The sequence below is a fragment of the Astyanax mexicanus genome, chromosome 24 (assembly GCF_023375975.1).
Source record: "Astyanax mexicanus isolate ESR-SI-001 chromosome 24, AstMex3_surface, whole genome shotgun sequence".
Taxonomy (NCBI): Eukaryota; Metazoa; Chordata; class Actinopteri; order Characiformes; family Acestrorhamphidae; genus Astyanax; species Astyanax mexicanus.
Genome location: NC_064431.1, coordinates 29,354,333 through 29,375,864, shown reverse-complemented (window position 1 = coordinate 29,375,864; position 21,532 = coordinate 29,354,333). Strand labels below are relative to the sequence as shown.

General features: G+C 41.5%; 1 protein-coding gene across 1 annotated transcript in view; it reads left to right on the top strand.

The window, feature by feature from the left end:
• Window positions 1–21,532, top strand: part of camkvb (CaM kinase-like vesicle-associated b) — a 91,514-nt gene that overhangs the window by 48,213 nt on the left and 21,769 nt on the right. The window contains exons 2-3 of the mRNA XM_022682594.2: window positions 12,362–12,463; window positions 21,244–21,375. Coding sequence (XP_022538315.2) covers window positions 12,369–12,463; window positions 21,244–21,375 — 227 coding nt within the window. The 5' untranslated portion in view covers window positions 12,362–12,368. The remainder of the gene's footprint in view (window positions 1–12,361; window positions 12,464–21,243; window positions 21,376–21,532) is intronic.

Sequence of the window (21,532 nt, the reverse complement as noted above, 5' to 3'; positions counted from 1 at the left end):
TAAAAGCAAACACTTGAAAGTTTGCTATTTTTGGGGGACAAAACATCTTATAAATGTTAAATGAACTGTCCACCAGCTTGGTCATCAGCATCACCTCAGGGAACCTATCTTGGCCAGTCTGTGCAGCGTAGCTTCCTCTGTAGGGCTTGTTTTCATGTACGGTTTTCATTCACGTTTTTAATCCCGGTTATAATAATGTCTCTCAGACTCTGAGAGTGCTGATGTTAATTGGAATTTTCATTGTTGCACGTTTGCCCAGAGCGCTCGTTATCGTTAGTGCTTATGCTGCATGTTCTTCTCGTCTCGTGTGGTGTGATAGCAGATCTATAAACGCCATCGTTCAGGTTTTAATGTCTGCAGCTGAAGCTGGATGCCGGCGGAGGAGCCGAGACGCCGCTTTACTTATTTACAGCCGAGGAAGGCGCTGATGGCAGTCGGATATTTTTAACAGCGGTACGTTTTTTTTTTTTTTTGTGTGATATTCAAATGACATCAGCAAAGCTTTCCGAAGTGTTCTGGGTTCCCAACAGTAACTAGAAACTACACACACATACGTACAGTTGGATGGATTAAAAGTTTTACTTCACAAATGGTAAATTACTGCACTAATATTGCATTCATTTCTATCAATTCTGATTATTCTAATACATGACCAGCCAATCAGAACTGACATTTTTGTGAGTAACAACACTAATTTAACACTAATTTAAAGTACAATTATGACAATTAAAAGTTCAAATACTGTATACAGCGTTATGATTAGAACAATTAAGTCAGCTTATAATGCTTAAAAAAAAACAGTTACGTCAGCTCAAATGATTTATAATGTTTCTTAAGAAGATATATATCAGATCAGATTCTTAATAATGCTTCATAAGGACAATTACCTCAGCTCAGACCATTACATGAGCTCAGAAGCTTTAAATTGCTTCATAAGAACAGTTACGCCAGCTCAGATGATTTATAATGTATTGTAAGGAGCATAACATGAGCTCAGATGCTTTATAATACTTCATAAGAATATTTCCATTAGTTCAGAAGCTTTACAAAGCAATGTAAGGACAGTTACGCCAGCTCAGATGATTTATAATGAATTGTAAGGACCATAACATGAGCTCAGATGCTTTATAATGCTTCATAAGAATATTTCCATTAGTTCAGAAGTTTTAAAACGCAATGTAAGGACAGTTAAGTCAGATCAGGTGCTTTATAACGCTTCAAAAGAATCATTACATTAGCTCAGATGCTTTGTAATGCATCATAAGGACAAATGCATCATAAGGGCAAGTGAGTAACACTTATTTAACACTAATTTAAAGTAACACTAATTTAAAGTTATCTGCTGTACATACGGGCTTCATAACACATTCATAAGCACTAAGTAATGCATTTATAAAGCATTATATATATATATATATACTAGTGCATCTTAAAAAGTAGAATATCATTAAAATGTTACTTCATTAAGTAACATTTCAGATAAAAATCTGAAACTCCTATATTACATAGATGTATTACACACAGAGTGATCTATTTTACAGTCAATGAAAACCAAAAAGTCAGTATTTCAGAAAATTAGACTATTATATACGACCAAACAGTATCTTTGGCAGTGTGGGCATTGTGTCAAGTCCTGCTGGAAAATGAAATCCACATCTCTATAAAAGTTTTCAGAAGAGGAAACCATGATGAGTTGGGATTGATGCTTTTTAACACTACGTGGACAAGGGAGGACAATTAAGTATGCTTTATAAAGCTTATAGTAACAGCAGAGTGAGTTTGGGTGCTTCATAAGGCTTTATGGGAACAATCAAGTCATCTTCAGGTGCTTCATAGGGACAAATAAGTAAGCTTAATGGTTTATAAGACTTTTTAAGGCAAATCAAACCCGGTCCGCTCAATGATTTATAGGGCTAAAAAATGTAGTATTTTTTTTTTAATTGTAATGATTTATGAGAGCCATAAACTCAGTTCAGATTATGTTGAAATTAGAATAGTTGGAGGATTAATTGCTTATTAATACAGCTCTGGAAAAAAAAGATTGATTTTCCCAAACTAAAAAGCTCTGGAATATAATCAAGAGGAAGATGGATGATCACAAACCATCAAACCACCAAACTGAACTGCTTGAATTTTTACACCAGGAGTAAAGCAGCATAAAGTTATCCAAAAGCAGTGTGTAAGACTGGTGGAGGAGAACATGATGCCAAGATGCATGAATTAAAAACTGTGATTAAAAACCAGAGAAACTTTATGAATATGAACTTGTTTTCTTTGCAATATTTTGAGGTCTGAAAGCTCTGCATCTTTAGCCATTTCTCATTTTCTGCAAATAAATGCTCTAAATTACAATATTTTTATTTGGAATTTGTTTATTTTTTTATTTTTATCCAGAACTTTCTCTAAGTGTTCTCTCTCTCTCTCTCTCTCTCTCTCTCTCTCTCTCTCTCTCTCTCTCTCTCTCTCTCTCTCTGCAATCCTTAAAGCCTAATTACCCACTAATAACACCAACTGTTATGATGAATATTCATCTGTAGCTAGACCTCTGTTTGCGCAGGAGAGGCCGTTCTGACTCTGTTGAATTATCGGACTATTATGAAAATCGTTTTCACAGATAATAGCATTCATTACTGAAACAAAAAGCAGTTTAGTGTTCCACTTAATCTCATACTAAATTTGAGTGCACATTTTGTTTTCTTGTTGCTGTGCAGTTCTGAACAAATACGCTTTATATTAGCCAAAATAAGAATAATCAAATCAGCCAGAAGCTTTAAACGCTTCAGCATAAACAAAGATTTTATAAGCATCTAATCAATTGACATTGTTTATTATGCTATTCAAGGTTGATTATGTTCATGTACTTGTTATATAAGGGTTTATAATAAAAAAGGCTCAGCACAGAAGATGTATAATGTGACTAAATCAAAGTTAACTCAGAGTATTATAAGGCTTCATTAGGGTTTTGTTCATGATTTCGCTTATGATTTTTTTAAGGCTTAAAAAAAACAATCGAGCCAGTGTGGATGCTTTATACAGCATTATAAAGCCTTATAAGTCAGCTCAGATGCTTTGAAACAATGACAATTAATTTTTTGTGTCACGATGACAATTAAAAGTTCAAATTCTATATACAGCGTTATAATTAGAACTATAAGTCAGTTTATAATGCTTCATAAGAACAGTTATGTCAGCTCATATGATTTATAATGCTTCATAAGGAAAGCTGTATCAGAACAGATTCTTAATACTGCTTCATAAGGACAATTACCTCAACTCAGACCACTACATGAGCTGAAAAGCTTTAAATTGCTTCATAAGAAAAGTTACGCCAGCTCAGATGCTTTATAATGTATTATGAGGACCATAACATGAGCTCAGATGCTTTGTATTGCTTCATAAGAACAGTTACGCCAGCTCAGAAGCTTTATAATGCTTTATAAGGACAATCACATTAGCTCAGATGCTTTGTAATGCTTCATAATAATATTTCCGTTAGTTCAGAAGCTTTACAAAGCAATATAAGGACAGTTGAATCAGCTCAGAAATGTTATAATGCTTCATAAGGACCATAACATGAGCTCAGATGCTTTATAATGCTTCATAAGAATATTTCCATTAGTTCAGAAGCTTTACAAAGCAATATAGGCACAGTTAAGTCAGCTCAGGTGCTTTATAACACTTCAAAAGAATCATTACATTAGCTCAGATGCTTTGTAATGCATCATAAGGACAACTGATTTAGCTCAGAAACTTCACAAGGCATTATAAGGACACTTGAGTCAGTTTAGACGCTTCACAAGGGATTATAAGGACAGTTGAGTCAGCTTAGAAGCTTTGTAGTGATTTATAAGGACCAAAAGATGACCTTAGATGCGTTATAATGCATGATAAGGAAAGTTATATCAGATCAGGTGCTTTATAATGCTTTATAAGGACAATTACATCAGATAAGATGCTTTATAAAGCTTTAAAAATACTAAAAAGATTTAGTTCAGAAGCTTAACAAGGCAATGTAAAGACATTTGAGTCAGCTCAGATGCTTTATAATGCTTCATAAGGACAATTACATGAGCTCAGAAGCTTTACAATGCTTCACAAAGACATTTAAAAAGACAATTGATTTAACTATGATTCTTTATAAGACATTCAACACATCTGATTTAATTATCTGTTAATTACCGAGAGTTCGAGCCTGAATAAGACTGTATATAGTTGTAAAGACAGATCATAAGAAGGTGTGTAGAGAAGAAAAGAGTTGTTAGACTTTGCTTTTTTTCCAGACACAGATTAAAGCGATGTTCTCCCCGCAGCTCAATAGTTACTGGAAAGGAGAGGAGCTCTATATCACCCTGCAGCTTTTGAGTCTCAGACTGTATGATATTCCGGAGTCGTTATCAAATCCGGGCGCACGGGGGATTGGATTTCCAAACTCAATTTTGAAGCCGGTATAAATCCTTATATCAGCGTATAACCTTTAGGAACGGTGACGCTCTGGAGTTTTCTCAAAGCCCAAACTCAACCAGCTTCTCCAATAAACTGTTAAAGTTTTACTTGTGAAGATAAAAGCGAGCTGCAGTTTTATTTGAAGTGCATTCATTGGCAAAACAATGTATGCATTATAGATGAGTTATGTCTCCGGCAGGTATTTAGGTCAATGATTAAATGTGTGTTCTGATTAGACACTGGTTCTTCGCACAAAAAGGCAAATAAAGGCTAGTTTTGCGTAGTGTACCTCTTGGTGAGAGATTACAGTGCTAACACTTTCTATGAATGTCATCTTTATTAAACTCTATAACTACATTCATAAAATATTATAATGCATTCATAAGGCATTAAAAACATGGCTATAAATATTTATTTAAAAAAATGCATAACCCACTATAGCCATGTTTATTAAGCATTATGTGATCACTTGTGATCATAATACATTATAAGCTATGCTTATGATATACATGTTAAAATAGTATATATGTATCATTAAAAATCTAGTCCCACAATGAAAGTCTGTCACTTTACTTAGAGCGCACAAAGACCTGTTATGATACATTATAATTGACTATAACTAATATTATATTCAAGACAAGTATAATTCATGAGTGGTAAAAAATATATTTATAGGATAATTTAGAGTGTGTTTATAAGTTGGAAGCTGTTTTAGGCATAATACAGTCTGCAATCTGGGACTGAGATTTTTGGTATTGACGTATAACATGTTATAAACACAGCTATTAATGCATTATAATCACAGTTCATGATGCATAATAAACATGGCTATGATGAAATATAGAGTTTTATAAATATGTATAGCCATGTTTATAATGCCTTATGAATGCATTATAATGTGGTATAAATATGTTTATAGAGTCTTATAGAGATGACATTCATAGAAAGTGTTACCATTACAGTTTACTGACAGATATACATCTATGACTTACTCAAAAACATCTTACATCTCTGTGCCACATGTGTATCTCTGTGCTGTGTGTTTAACAGCGGCTGTGTGTATCTCTGTACTGCTTGTGTATCTATGTGCTGTGTGTGTATCTCTGTGCTGCGTGTGTTACGACAGATGTATGTAGCTCTGTGCTGCATGTGTATCTCTGTGCTGTGTATGTATCTCTGTGCTTCCTGTGTAACGGCGGGTGTGTGTATATCTGTGCTGCTTGTGTAACAGCATGTGTGTGTGTGTCTCTGTGCTGCCTGTGTATCTCTGTGCTGCTTGTGTATCTCTGTGCTACCTGTGTAACGGCGGGTGTGTGTATCTCTGTGCTGCGTGTGTTACGACAGATGTGTGTAGCTCTGTGCTGTCTGTGTAATGGCTGGTGTTTGTATTTCTGTGCTGCATGTGTATCTCTGCGTTGTGTGTGTATCTCTGTGCTGCCTGGGTAACAGCGGGCGTGTGTATCTCTGTGCTGTGTATGTATCTCTCTGCTGTGTATGTATCTCTGTGCTGCCTGTGTATCTCTGTGCTGTCTGTGCATCTCTGTGCTGTGTATGTATCTCTGTGCTATGTGTGTATCTCTGTGCTGCCTGTGCATCTCTGTGCTGTGTATGTTTCTCTGTGCTGCGCGTGTATCTCTGTGCTGCCTGTGTAACTGTGGCTGTGTGTATCTCTGTGCTGTGTATGTATCTCTGTGCTATGTGTGTATCTCTGTGCTGCCTGTGTATCTCTGTGCTGTGTATGTATCTCTGTGCTGCCTGAGTATCTCTGTGCTGCATGTGTATCTCTGTGCTGTGTATGTATCTCTGTGCTACGTGTGTATCTCTGTGCTGCATGTGTATCTCTGTGCTGTGTATGTATCTCTGTGCTGCCTGAGTATCTCTGTGTTGCGTGTGTATCTCTGTGCTGTGTATGTATCTCTGTGCTACGTGTGTATCTCTGTGCTGCATGTGTATCTCTGTGCTGTGTATGTATCTCTGTGCTATGTGTGTATCTCTGTGCTGCCTGTGTAACGGCGGCGTGTGCTGAATGTTAAGGTGTAAGAAGCTGCAGATCAGTGGAGTTTCAGAGTGAATTGCTGCTTCATCAGCTCTCTAATGACTCATCCCTGAATCTCTCAGTAATCCTGTCAGACAGTCTGCAGCCTCTCTCTCTCTCTCTCTGTGTCTGAACGCAGTAAAATCCAGTGAAGAATCTGTAAATGAAGTTGTGCTGCTGCAGCAGATCCTCCACACAGTTAGTAGTGTGTGTTAACACAAACTCTCAACTCCAAACACAGTTGCTACATGTGGCTAATAGAGCTGTGTCCACAAATGTTTGGCTAAAAGGTTTTATTCTAGGTGGCTTAGTTCTTATGTGGCTAAGTGGTTGCTATGGGGTTGCTACATGCTTGCTAGGATAAATGTTGGTTGTTCCAGGAGGTTGCTATGGTGTTGCTAGGTAATTGTAATGGTCTAATGCTGATCTTTGTGTGATGCTGGTGTGTTGCTAAGAGACTGGCGAGGTATCTGAATTGGTTGATATGGTGTTGCCAAGTGGTTGTTGGATAGTGGATAGTTTTAATGATGGTTACTAATGTAAGCTATAAAATATTGCTATAGGTGGCTATTATCCTGCTAAATCCTTGCTATGGCATTGCTATTGAAAACCCAGGTGGTCGCTATGGTGTTGCTAAGTGGTATTGCTAGGTTGTTGCTATGGTATACTTGGTGTTAAGTGTTGTTAAGTGACTGCTGTGGTATCTGAAGTGGTTAATATAGTGTTGATATGTGGTTGCTAGGTTGTTGCAGTGGTTTACTTTGTGGGATGCTTAAGCGTTGCTTAGCGACTGCTGAGGTATCTGAATTGGTTGATATGGTGTTGCCAAGTGGTTGTTGGATAGTGGATAGTTTTAATGATGGTTACTAATGTAAGCTATAAAATATTGCTATAGGTGGCTATTATCTTGCTAAATCCTTGCTATGGCATTGCTATTGAAAACCCAGGTGGTCGCAATGGTGGTCCTAAGTGGTTGCTAGGTTGTTGCTCTGGTATACTTGGTGTTAAGTGTTGTTAAGTGACTGCTGTGGAATCTGAATTGTTTAATATAGTGTTGATAAGTGGTTGCTGGGTTGTTCCTGCGGTATCCTTGGTGGGATGCTTAAGCTTTGTTAAGTGACTGCTGAGGTATCTAAATTTGGTTGATATGGTGTTGCCAAATGGTTGCTGGATAGTGGTTATTTTTTATAATGGTTACTAATGTATGCTATATAACATTGCTATAAGTTGTCTAATGTCCTGCTAAAGGCTTGCTATAGCATTACTATTGGAAATCCAGGGGGTCGCTATGGTGTTGCTAAGGGGCATTGCTAGGTTGTTGCTATGGTATCTCTGGTGGGATGCTAATGCGTTGTTAAGTGACTGCTATGTATCTGAATTGGTCCATATGTTCTTGCTTAGTGGTTACTATGATAGCCTTGCCATGATGCTGATGCTAGGTTGTTGCTATGGTATCGTTGGTGGGATGCTGATGCATTGTTAAATGACTACTATGGTGAAATATGTATTGGTTGATATGGTGCTGCAAAGTGTCCGCTAGATTCTTGATATGCTAATCCTTTTTGCTTATTGGTTGATAGATTGTTGCTATGGCGATCTCTCATTATATGAGAGGTGTGTCAATACACTTTTGTGATGCATAATTAATGCAGAAAAATGTATTGAGATCTTAAAGCAACATATTCTGTACAATGCAAACCCACATGCTGCACACACTACACACATTAAAAAAGCAGTATAAGCACAGTTTTCCATGTATATAAAAACATATATATATATGCAAACAGGGCTTAAATGAGTGGGGATGTGTGTGTGTTGGGTGATATAGGAGGATACACAGTGTGCGGAACGACATAAAACACTCTAATATCCATCGATCTTAATCTCAGGCCGTCTCCTGCACATCCGCAGCCTCCTGAATGATACGGCCGTGATGGTAATGGCTCGGTTATGCAGCTGTGTGTGTGCCAGACAGTCCATTTATACACACACCATTCCATCAGTAGCAAATGGATGTGTGTGTGTGTGTATGTACATCACTTTAACTGCAGAAGCTTCATCTGATACTGTAGGCGTAAAGGTTCCCTTAAAAGAGTCAAGTTGTATTCTAATATCCAGTAACAATTTCTGGAGTATTGCTATCTTGGCAACAGAAAACACAGGTGCATACAACCTAGACAGATATTAACATAGATAGATAGATAGATAGATAGATAGATAGATAGATAGATAGATAGATAGATAGATAGATAGATAGATAGATAGATAGATAGATAGATAGATAGATAGATAGATAGATAGATAGATAGATAGATAGATAGATAGATAGATTTTTCATCCCGAAGGAAATGTAGGCATCCAGCAGCAACAACACAATACAATAAGAAACATATTTAAACATTAATCAAAACACAGAAGAATAGAAAATATATAAGGCTATAAAAAACGTACTATACAAGATAAAAATCTATCTGTAAATGGAGCAGTGCAATATATATTGCTAATGGTCATTCAATAATTAACAGAGCAAAGTGCAAGGTGCAATGCCATTGATTATAAAAGTGACTGATGTGCCATATAAATATGCATATAAATATGCATATAAATATAAAGAGGCATACGTTACAGTCAGATGTTCATTGCTACCTTGGCAATGAATTGCCAACACAGGAACATCCCCAACAACTGTACACCCCTTCTTGTTACACCACACATGGACATGCAGCAGTGCACAAATGGCAGCTATGCAAATTTTACATAAAAAATAAACAGAATGAATGAGCAGGTCAGTTTCCTCTGTCCAGAAACACTGGACATGTCCAGATAGCTGCGCTGTTATAATATCAATCTGCCAAAGTCAGAGCTCACCTGGCTCTTAAAGGGAATAGCAAATGACACACTGATTTATTAAGAGAATTAGTACATGCCTTTTGCACATTTTAAGCCGGGCAAGGTGTACTTTTCCCGTCGTTACGATAGCAAAGACACACTGACATGCCCTAAATGAAGCTGTGCGATGCATGGTTGATGGTTCGCCTATACAGTAGATCGCTAAAATAGGGCCCATAGTTTGTGATCTACTAAAAAAAAAAAGTCAGCAACTGAACAAACTAGGATAAAATTGTGCAGTGTGATTTAATCAATGTAATGTTTTTAGGCTATTGCTGTAAATAAAAACCTCTTAAAGAGACCCTTAAAGTTTTATATAAGTAGTTTTCACTGCACGTGGACATTTATTTTTTTATTGACGTAATGTAAAACTCATAAACACTTTCATTACACAGAAACACACACACACACAAACACACACACACACCGAACACAGGGAATGGAAGTTGAAGGTGAGTTGCATCTCCAGCGTTAGCTGCAGTATCAAAGCTGAAACACTGACTGAAGTTTAAAATGGGATCGGTCAAAGCAAAGACCGCCTCAGGTCCTTTCTTCTGGATCTTGTTTACCTTTGGAATTGATTTTGGCTCCCAGCAGAGATGATTGCCGCTCTCAAAGAAATCCTTAAAAGCACAGAACTGTGTGAAACTGGAGGAACGCGTGTTTGTCCCTGTAGAAAACACAAACCGCCCATCAAATTACTGCGCAGCTGTGGAGAGAAGTAACTGATTATTTAGGCTTAAGCTAGAGGATATTAATGCTTTTAATTTTGTGTTTTGGTGTCCCCTGCGTGTCCTCAGCCATCTGCTGTCCTGATGTGCGGGAACGCACTTGTCATAAATTCACATTTTTAGGCTTTTTTTAAGACTGTAGACTTTCTTTCTCTGTTTTTACACCAGCCGACCACGTCGATAAACCACTGAGAGTGAGGTGAATAACAGGGAATTACAATGAGTGCATTTACATTCACTCAAAAATCCATTCACAGGGCTCTGGGTTGTCCTGCGGACTAAGACGCTGCAGCTGTGATCCGAAATTCGTTGGTTCAAACTTCGGATCATGCTGTTTGCCATCAGCAGCCAGAGTCAGAGAGAGAGAGAGCAATATTGGCCATGCTGTGTCTCTCTGGGTGGGTACAGTAGGTGGTGCTCTCTCCCCTTATCATTCCTAGTGTAATGTTGGTCAGCACAGGCTTCTGTTAGCTGATGTATCAGAGCTGGGGATCCAGCACTTTCCTCTGCAGCTGCTCAAAAAGTGGAGAGTCCACAAGTATCGAGGGAGGTGTGTCCTAGTCCCCACCCTCCTAGTGTTGGGGACATTAGTAGTGATGAGGGAGTCCTAGTGAATGAGTGGGTATTGGCCTTCCAAATTGCATTTTAGAGTGTTTTCACACCAGCTGTTTGGTCCGGTAAAAACAAACTCTGGTCTGTTTGTAACTTTAGTGCGGTTGGATTGAGCAGGTGTGAAAACAGTAATCACACTCGGGTGCTGATCAAAAGATTCGGACCGAGACCAGCTAGTGGAGGTGGTCTCGGTCTGGTCCCAAATGAACTCTGGAGCGATTCGCTTGTGGTGAGCAGTGAGGTCAGTAACAGTAGTTACTCTAATCTGACCCATTTTTCAATAACAAGTAATCTAACGCGTTACTATTTCCAATCCATTAATCAGATTAAAGTTACTTGTCCATGTCACTGTGCGTTACTCTCTCTCTCTCTCTCTCTCTCTCTCTCTCTCTCTCTCTCTCTCTCTCTCCACCTCACTCACACACACACACACACCACGCTCCCTTTCCCATCCCCCCTTTAACTTTACATTTCTCTCCTTTCTCTCTCTCTTGCGCTCGGCGTGTCTTTAGTTTCCGCCCGTTCTCGTTTTTCCGCCAGTTCTCGGGCTCCCTATCTCTTTATAAAGGCGTTTTTTTCCCGGCCTCGTCCCAATTCACTAGCTGGGGCAGCGGTCTGCACAGATCTGATTGGCAGAGGAGAGTGTTTGAAGATTTTACACCACACGTGATTGGTCTGCAAGTTGTACTGTACTGTTTCGCAGAGCGCGTATACCGTAAAGACAAGAAAAGTTCTGACACTTTAAATGAACACTGTCAAAATTAAATCCTTTTCAGTAGTTTATCAGTAGTTTGACGGCAATGGACAACGTCTGGGTCCGAACCCGGACCGCAGTCCGCATATGTGATCCCTGGTCTAGACCATATACACGGTTCTGTTTTATTAAACCACTCCTTGCTGCCCTGGAGAGAACAACAGCTTCTCCCCTCCTCCTCCCCACTAACCTCAATACAAAACTCAACAGTATTCAGTACAGTATTTATAGGAAGACTGCTGGGCAGCATTACTGAACTCTAAGACCTCCTCTGTTGTAGCTGCCTCATAATTTATTTTAATGATTTCTTTTCTCTGAGGTTTACTCTCTCTCTCTCTCCCTCGTTCTCTCTCTCTCACTCTCTCTCTCCCTCGTTCTCTCTCTCTCACTCTCTCTCTCTCGGTCCCTCGTTCTCTGTCTGACTCATTCTTTCTCTGACTCCTTGTTGCTGCGAGTCAAACTCCGTCTCTCTCTCTCTCTCTCTCTCTCTCTCTCTCTCTCCGTCTCCAGTCATTTAGTTGTAAATGAGATCCGCCCGTGAGTTTGTTTCCCCCTGTAGTGCATACGTTATTCACGACGCTCCTGAATTTGGTTTGTTTGTGTAGGAAAGGACGAGTAAACACGGCTCTCGCACCATGTTTATTTCCCCGCGGAACCAGAACAGAACCCTGCAGATCAGGATCTGAGTGCTGAAATAATTCAGAATGATGGATATTACTGTATAATGCAGTTTTTATTCTCCATGTTTATTCAGGTAATATCCCTCTGAGGTTCTGCGCGCTGTATCAGACTCGTGCTCTGATTGTGAATTTACATCTGAATATAATAACAGTGCTGTCTTCTCTCTCTCTTTCTCTCTCTCTCTCTTTTTCCATCTCTCTCTCTCTCTCTCTGTAGGAGGGCCATGCCGTTTGGCTGTTTAACACTCGGAGAGAAGAAGGACTACAACAGTCCGACAGAGATCACAGACAGATATGACCTGGGACAGCTCGTTAAATCGTAATCATCTTCTGAAATTTCAACTTTTATACATGTTATTGTAATGGAATAATGTAATAAATTAAGTGAATTGATAGAAACTGTGTGTAAAATGTGCAGAAAAGTGCTTTAATTAAGTTTCCATCAGAGGAAACAACACTGTTCAAAAGGCCCAGAACTGACTGTAGAGTTTAATAATTTATTAATATATTATTTGTTCTGTTTAATCTGTGGAAACCTAATGCCATTGGCTGAAGCTAGTCACATGTTGTTCTCTGATGTCATTTCCTGTAGGAAACAGTGTAGATTTTGCTGCCTCATGGCCAGCTACCTTAGTTTGCTCTGACTGTTCAACTCTGTTCAGCTGCTGTGCGTTATTGAGAAATTGTAAGTCAAGACCATTTATTTCAGTAGTATGTGTGATTGGTAATGTTTTAGTTTGTATAAGTAAGCAGACTTGTATTGGCTAAATGCATGTTTAGTTTCACATCTACACAGCTGTATTTGGTGAATAGCTTTGTTAGTTCTTTGTATTATAATAGTTTGAAGACATTTATTTGATACCTCTTTGCTGTGTTATTATTTTTACTTTGTTTCATTGAATGTGTGGCTTGAGTGAAACTAGCAACAGCTACTCCGGCGTCAGTTACTGAGAATGACCACTAGATGGCGCCTAAGTACTATCAGAGAACTGTGGTGCCCTAGATAGGCCTAAGATACACCTTTTAGAATTTTTGAGGTAGTTTCTTTATCTCATTTAGTTCATTAGTACCTGTATTGTTATTTACAGATTTATCTGTTTGTGTCTCCTAGACCACAGCCTGTAACTACGCCTATGTCCTTACCTGCAATAAAACTCTTGATCAAACTCTGGCTTTAGTGGTGTTCTGGCCGACACACCAGACTGAACACGGTGTACCTCGCTACCAGAGCCAACAACAATACATTCACAGTGGTCTCCACTACATTGAGGGTCCTTCGAGCCGGATGGCCCTGTGTTTAGTCCAAACATGGATACTGCTCAAGAGTATGATGTGCAGGGCGCCCGTCCTAGGCGCCATATTCACCCCCCTGCACGCTATGAAGATTATGATGTACAGTTTCCTGGTTCCCATCATCAGAGGCAGGGACATGAAGTTGGGTGTACCACTCACCCGGAGGAGGTTAGAAGAATGACTCCCATGACCTCACATCATGGACCCGCACCTCAACTGCACATTCAAGAGGAGGTCTCATTCCATGATGTTGAGCATAGCTCCTCAGCCGGAAAGATGTATCATGATTCAGAGAATCATTTTACTTACCCATCTGATCCAGAGCAATACCATTCCAGCCCTTATGAAAGACCCCCTTTGTCCAGACACTCATCCAGCGATCTCAGAGAAGAATTAGAGGAGATAAGGTATGAGCGTTGTCTTCTTCGAAAGACACAACAGTGTATGTCCTCAGACTTGGCTGAGCTGAGGTCTATTCTAACACAGATGAAGCAATCAGTGAATGCTGCACCTAATGTACAGAGAGACCAAGGTCAAGATACAGCTCAGGCAATGAAAGAGCCCATTCCTGAACAAGACAGTGAGGAGGAGGATTGGCCTGCACCACCCCCCTGGCCAGACTATACTGAAGATGAGCTAACAAGTAATCAACCACTCTTGGAACGCCTTGACACGATGATGAGTGAACTTCAAATTCTCAAGGAGAAGACCCAAGCCACTAGGCAGCCTGAGTCAGCTATAAAGCGACCCACCCTAACATCAAAGCATGATGTGTTACCACTCCGGAAGCACCACGGCATTGCAGCACAATCCACTCCTGCACGGATACCTGACAGGGTCTCAAATCCTTACTCACAGCATTGGGTGCCACCCACCAGGCAGTTCCGGTCTGAACATCCACCAGCTGTCTCACAACCTCTATCAGCTGCTTCACCTTATTCAGCACAGTTCCTCACTAGTAACATTGCGAATGAGACGACTTATAGAGGGCCTCGACCAACCATCCCTAGCTTTGTTCATAGAGACCCAAGCGAGTTCGCTCGTCTAAAAATCGCATTAGAGAACCTTCTACCAGTTGAGGCAACAGAATTATTCAAGTATCAGGTCCTAGTGGATCACTTGAGGTTAGAAGAGGCAAGATTGGTTGCTGATGCCTATCTGCACTCTCCAAGACCCTATTCAGATACATTAGCAGCTTTGAATGACAAGTTTGGCCAGCCACATCAATTAGCCCTGAAGCGAATTGCCACTGTGATGGAGTCTCCAGATGTAAGACGTGGTGACACTGCTGCATTTGAGAGGTTTGCACTTCAGATCCAGTCACTTGTAGGCTTGCTTAGCACCCTTGGCTCTGAGGGACAAGTGGAGTTACGGTGTGGTTCACATGTTGCCCGCCTACTGAGCAAGCTACCACCGGAGCAGAGAGCAGACTTCCGTCGCTACATGTTTCCTCAAGCTGGGACCAGTTACACTCTGAAGGACCTGGCTGACTGGCTAAGGCATGAGGCCTGGTGTCAGGATTTTGATGGTCAACTACCTACGAGGATGGGAAGGGAGAAACTGGGACCCAAGGTCGAGACACGCCCATGGAAGCGATCTGTTGCTGTTTTGCATGGATCCAAGGATGGAACCTCAGTAGAGGAGGTTCAAAGGGCTATCTTAAGAAAGGGCAAGAGCCAACCTTACTGCCCATTCTGTGACAATTCAGAGCACTATCTTAGTCAGTGTACTGCTATCTCCAAGCTCACCACAGAGCAAGTGACAAATTGGATAAAGGCCAACAAGAGATGTTGGCGATGTGCCCGATCCCACCATGCAGCACAGTGTAATCTCAAGAAACCCTGTAGTCTATGCAATAGGAGGCATCTGCAGATTCTACATGAGGTAAATGACCGATACACTGAAGGCTCGGCAAAGTCCACAAATAAAGAGAGATGTGCTGCGAGCCCAGCTACTGAGGTGCTCTACTTAGATAGACCCACTGAAGGACAGCGAGTCTTGTTGAAGGTTGTGCGTGTTCTTCTCCATCATGGTGATAAGATCATTGACACCTTCGCAGTTTTGGATGATGGGTCTGAGAGAACAATGTTATTACCTTCTGCGGCTCAGAAACTAGGTCTAAAAGGCACACCGGAGGAGCTACCTTTACGTACCATCAGACAAGATGTGCAAAATCTCCATGGGTTTTCGGTCTCCTTCTCTGTCTCCTCCCCTGCATCTCCAAAGATCAAACATCCGATTTCCAGAGCTTTCACAGCAACTCGCATTGACCTAGCAGACCACACCTACCCCATGAATCTACTTAAGAGGAAGTATAGCCATTTGGTTGGTCTCCCCATACCTTCTTTCAAGAGGATACATCCCCTTTTGCTCATCGGGAGTGACCACCCCTCCCTTATCACACCCATTGAGCCGGTCCGTTTGGGTCCTCTAGGAGGCCCTGCTGCCATTCGTACTCGCCTGGGATGGACTCTGCAGGGTCCAGCATGGACAGTGAATCAGTCAGCCCGTCCTCAGCAGTGCCTTCTATCATCAGTATCCCCCCAAGTGAGTGAGCTGATGAAACATGTTGAAAGATTATGGCAAGTGGATACTGTCCCTTTCAGAAATGAGAAATTGGTAACTCGCTCGAGACAGGATCAGGAGGCTATTTCTCTGCTTGAGGCCAAGACCACACGTGTGGAAGTGAACGGCATTCTTCGTTATGCCACTCCACTTCTTCGTCGGAAGGATATGCCCCACTTAAAGGCCTCAAAGGAAGCAGTCATGTCCAACTTACGAAGTGTAGAAAGAAGACTCTCCAGGGATCCAGATCAAGCTAAGGCCTATAAAGTCGAGATGGAGAAGTTGATTCAAGCTGGGTCAGTGGTCAAACTAAGTCCTCAGATGCTAGGAAGGGAAGAAGAGACCTGGTTTGTTCCTCACCATATGGTGAGCCACAATGGCAAGAACAGGCTGGTGTTCAATTGCTCCTACCAGTACAGAGGACAGAACTTAAATGAGTACCTGCTCCCTGGTCCAACCTTAGGTGCCCCACTGCTAGGAGTCCTCTTGAGGTTCCGTGAACATGCTGTAGCCATTTCAGGTGACATCAAAGGAATGTTTCACCAGGTCCGTCTCCTCCCAGAGGACCGCTCCTTGTTGCGCTTCATATGGAGAGACGTGAGCCGAGAGGAACCAGTAGCAGTTTATGAATGGCAGGTGCTTCCCTTTGGCACAAGCTGTAGCCCATGCTGTGCTACCTTTGCTTTGCAACGCCACATCACAGAGAGCAGCCAGCCAGGAGACGAAGTGAGATTGGCAGTTGAGAAATGTTTTTATGTCGACAACTGTCTTGAGAGCCTACCCACTGTAGCCGAGGCCAGAAATGTGGTTGACAAACTAACATCTCTCTTGAGGTCCGCAGGATTCGAACTGCGCCAGTGGGCCAGCAATGAACCAAGTGTCATCAGCCACTTACCAAAGGAGGCAAGATCGGACAGTGTGGAGCTTTGGCTTGCGCATGAGAAGACGGATGCTCCAGAGTCAACACTGGGACTTAGCTGGCACTTCACAAGCGACACTTTGAGTTACAAGTATCGACCAATAGATTATGATGTTCCAACAATGCGAAATATCTACAGGGTGTTGGCAAGCCAGTATGATCCCTTGGGGTTCATTTCGCCCTTCACCACCAGAGCCAAGGTATTAGTCAGATCACTGTGGGACAAACATAGAGGTTGGGATGACCCATTGCTACCTCCAGACCTCTTGCAGAAGTGGAACGACTGGACGGATGAGCTCCAGATTCTACCCCAGATCAGACTCCCCAGATCGTACTTACCCAAAGAGACAGACATGTCTGAAGTCCGCAGAGAGATGCACATATTCTGCGATGCATCTGAGCAAGCATACGGCTCAGTTGCTTACCTTCGAACCTCAGATGGTCAGAGTCCAGGGACAGTCCAGCTCTCGTTTCTGATGGCTCGTTCCAGGGTTGCTCCTAAACGCCTCCATTCAGTGCCCAGGTTAGAGCTCTGTGCAGCACTTGTTGGTGCTCAACTTTCTCAGCTCCTGCACAATGAGCTTACATTGAGGATAGATAACACAGTCTTGTGGACAGACTCCACAACAGTGTTAACATGGCTGAAGTCGGAATCTTGTCACTTTAAGGTCTTCGTTGGGACCAGGGTGGCAGAAATTCAGGATCTAACTGAGCATCATATCTGGCGGTACGTTGATTCTGCCCGAAACCCAGCCGACGATATCACCCGGGGTAAGACCTTGCAAGCACTCGAGAAACCCAACAGGTGGAGTCAAGGGCCCCCCTTTCTGTTGTTGCCCCCCAACGAATGGCCAGGGAACCCAACCATCAATCCAGTTGATGATTCCTCTGAACTCCGCAAGTCTGTTGTCTGCGGTGTCATTTCTGCTATGACGAATTACCCTGAGATAAATCCAAATGAGTGCAACACCTGGAAGGAGCTCCTCGAAAGCACGGTCCAGAAGCTATCCGTGTCAACAGATGACAAACGCATTCCAACTGCTGAAGACTACTGCAACGCAGAGAAGCTGATCTTCAGAATGGCTCAGTCTGACAGTTTCTCTGAGGATTTACGTCTCCTAAAGGCTGGGAAACCTGTCCTCAAAAGCAGTCGACTTCTAGGTTTGTCTCCAGAGCTTGACCATGCTGGGGAACTAATTCGTGTGGGAGGCAGACTTCGCAGGGCAGGTAACCTCAATCTTTGTACCTTGCACCCTATAGTCTTAGATCCTGCACACCCAGTAACCAGGCTCCTGATCCAAGATTTTGATAGTCGCCTGAAACACCCAGGTCCAGAAAGGGTGTTTGCAGAGATTCGACGCACATATTGGATTTTGAGAGGACGTGAGGCAGTCCGCCGTTTCCAAAGAACTTGCCCTGACTGTCACAGATGGAAAGGAAGACCCACTGTACCAAAGATGGCTGACCTACCGGTAGCCCGCCTTCAACTGTTCAAACCCGCATTTCATTCTACGGGGATGGACTGTTTTGGACCCTTTGGGGTCAAGGTAGGACGCCGAAATGAAAAGAGATGGGGTATAATATTCAAGTGCCTTACCACCCGTGCTGTGCACTTAGATGTTCTTACCTCGATTGATACGGATTCATTCTTGATGGCTCTCCGGAGGTTTATAGCCCGAAGGGGTACACCTGCCGAGCTGTTTTCAGATCAGGGGACAAACTTCAGAGGAGGGGAAAGGGAACTTCAAGAGGCCTTTTCAGCATTGTCCCCACACTTACAACAGCTTCTAGCCAAACAGAAGATCCATTTCTGCTTCAATCCTCCAGCAGCACCTCACTTCGGAGGTGTATGGGAGAGAGAGATCCGTTCGGTGAAGACTGCACTTTACACCACCGTGGGTGCACAACCAGTCACTGAAGAAGTCCTTCGTACTGTGCTCCTTGAGGTTGAGGGAATCCTCAATTCTAAACCCCTGGGCTACGTCTCTTCAGATGCCAGTGACCTTGACCCAGTGACACCAAATTACCTGTTGATGGGGCGGCTGGACGGCTCCCTTCCACAGATAGTATATCCAAAGGATGAGCTCCTAAGCCGTCGTCGGTGGCGGCACTCACAGGTACTGGCAGACCACTTTTGGTCCAGCTTTATTCGTCTGTACCTACCAAGCCTGCAGTCCCGCCAAAAGTGGCACTCCGGGTCAGCGAATCTCCCTGGAGGTTCAGTAGTGATGATGGTAGATCCCCAGTTGCCTAGAGCCCTCTGGCCAATTGGACGAGTTGTCAAAGTCCACCCCAGTGCTGATGGTCACATTCGGGTTGCAGATGTACAGGTTAAGGGTAAAACATACACCCGACCTGTTGCCAGACTTGTGTTTCTGCCAGCCCTCCCCTCTTCAGAGGAAGAAAGCCGTCCTGGATCTGCAGTCAATCAGTAATTGATGGAGCCTTTGTTGAGAACAAATGTATTCTATACATTTGGGGGCGGCTGTTCAAAAGGCCCAGAACTGACTGTAGAGTTTAATAATTTATTAATATATTATTTGTTCTGTTTAATCTGTGGAAACCTAATGCCATTGGCTGAAGCTAGTCACATGTTGTTCTCTGATGTCATTTCCTGTAGGAAACAGTGTAGATTTTGCTGCCTCATGGCCAGCTACCTTAGTTTGCTCTGACTGTTCAACTCTGTTCAGCTGCTGTGCGTTATTGAGAAATTGTAAGTCAAGACCATTTATTTCAGTAGTATGTGTGATTGGTAATGTTTTAGTTTGTATAAGTAAGCAGACTTGTATTGGCTAAATGCATGTTTAGTTTCACATCTACACAGCTGTATTTGGTGAATAGCTTTGTTAGTTCTTTGTATTATAATAGTTTGAAGACATTTATTTGATACCTCTTTGCTGTGTTATTATTTTTACTTTGTTTCATTGAATGTGTGGCTTGAGTGAAACTAGCAACAGCTACTCCGGCGTCAGTTACTGAGAATGACCACTAGATGGCGCCTAAGTACTATCAGAGAACTGTGGTGCCCTAGATAGGCCTAAGATACACCTTTTAGAATTTTTGAGGTAGTTTCTTTATCTCATTTAGTTCATTAGTACCTGTATTGTTATTTACAGATTTATCTGTTTGTGTCTCCTAGACCACAGCCTGTAACTACGCCTATGTCCTTACCTGCAATAAAACTCTTGATCAAACTCTGGCTTTAGTGGTGTTCTGGCCGACACACCAGACTGAACACGGTGTACCTCGCTACCAGAGCCAACAACAATACATTCACAGTGGTCTCCACTACAAACACAATTTGTTATTTTAAACAGTGACTAGACTTTTACACACAACATATAAAAAATTCTCTAAAACACTCTTAAAAATGATGAGTTTCTTTGATTTTACCAAATTGAAAAACTCTGGAATATAATCAAGAGGAAGATGGATGATCACAAGCCATCAAACCAAACTGAACTGCTTGAATTTTTGCACCAGGAGCGATTAGCATAAAGTGACCCAAAAGCAGTGTGTAAGACTGGTGGAGGAGAACATGATGCCAAGATGCATGCCAAAAAACTGTGATTAAAAACCAGGGTTACTCCACCAAATATTGATTTCTGAACTCTTAGAACTTTATGAATATGAACTGGTTTTCTTTGCATTTGAGGTCTGAAAGCTCTGCTTCTCTTTTGTTATTTCAGCCATTTCTCATTTTCTGCAAATAAATGCTCTAAATGACAACATTTTTATTTATATTTATATATTTGGAATTTGGGAGAAATGTTGTCAGTAGTTTATAGAATAAAACAACAATGTTCATTTTACTCAAACACATACCTATAAATAGCAAAATCAGAGAAACTGATTCAGAAACTGAAGTGCTCTCTTTTATTCCATTTATTCCAGAGCTATATATGCTATACATTCAGATGCTTTAGACATATCAAATATTAAAAAAATATTCACTAAAGTATTGTGTACCACACAGTATATCTTTCCCAGTGTATTAAGTATATTCATTTTCTGTGGTGATCTGAAATATCAACTCAAGCTTTTTACTCTTTATGTAAAAGTGCAAAAGTACTGGTTTCAAAACTACTTAAAGTAAAAAAGTAAAAATTAATGTAGGGGGAAAAATGCCATTAAGGATAAAAGCTTAAGCCACATGGTCTTATAGTGCACTACAGTTACAATCTGTAATTATAAAACTGACCATTCCACAGCTTTTCTCATAGATAAGATAAGATAAGATAAGATTTTAATACTAATTCCTGTCTTTTATCTTTCATCTATTCTGAAATATTTATATTTATTTATTTTTTTGTATCTCAAAGGGAGGAGTTCTGCGAGATCTTCCGGGCCAAGGACAAGACCACGTCGAAAATGTACACCTGCAAGAAGTTCCTGAAGAAGGACGGGAGGAAAGTGCGGAAGGCGGCAAAAAACGAGATTTTCATTCTGAAGATGTGAGTTTTAGTGTATTTTTAGGATCCAGTAGCAGCTGCAGCAGTTTGTATTTCTAAGGTTTGCTTTGTTTTTGGGGGCGGCTCCATCCATTAAGAGAGACAAAAAAAACCCTGCAAACGACATTTCCTCAGACTGTCGCCGCTCTCGCGGCTCGCT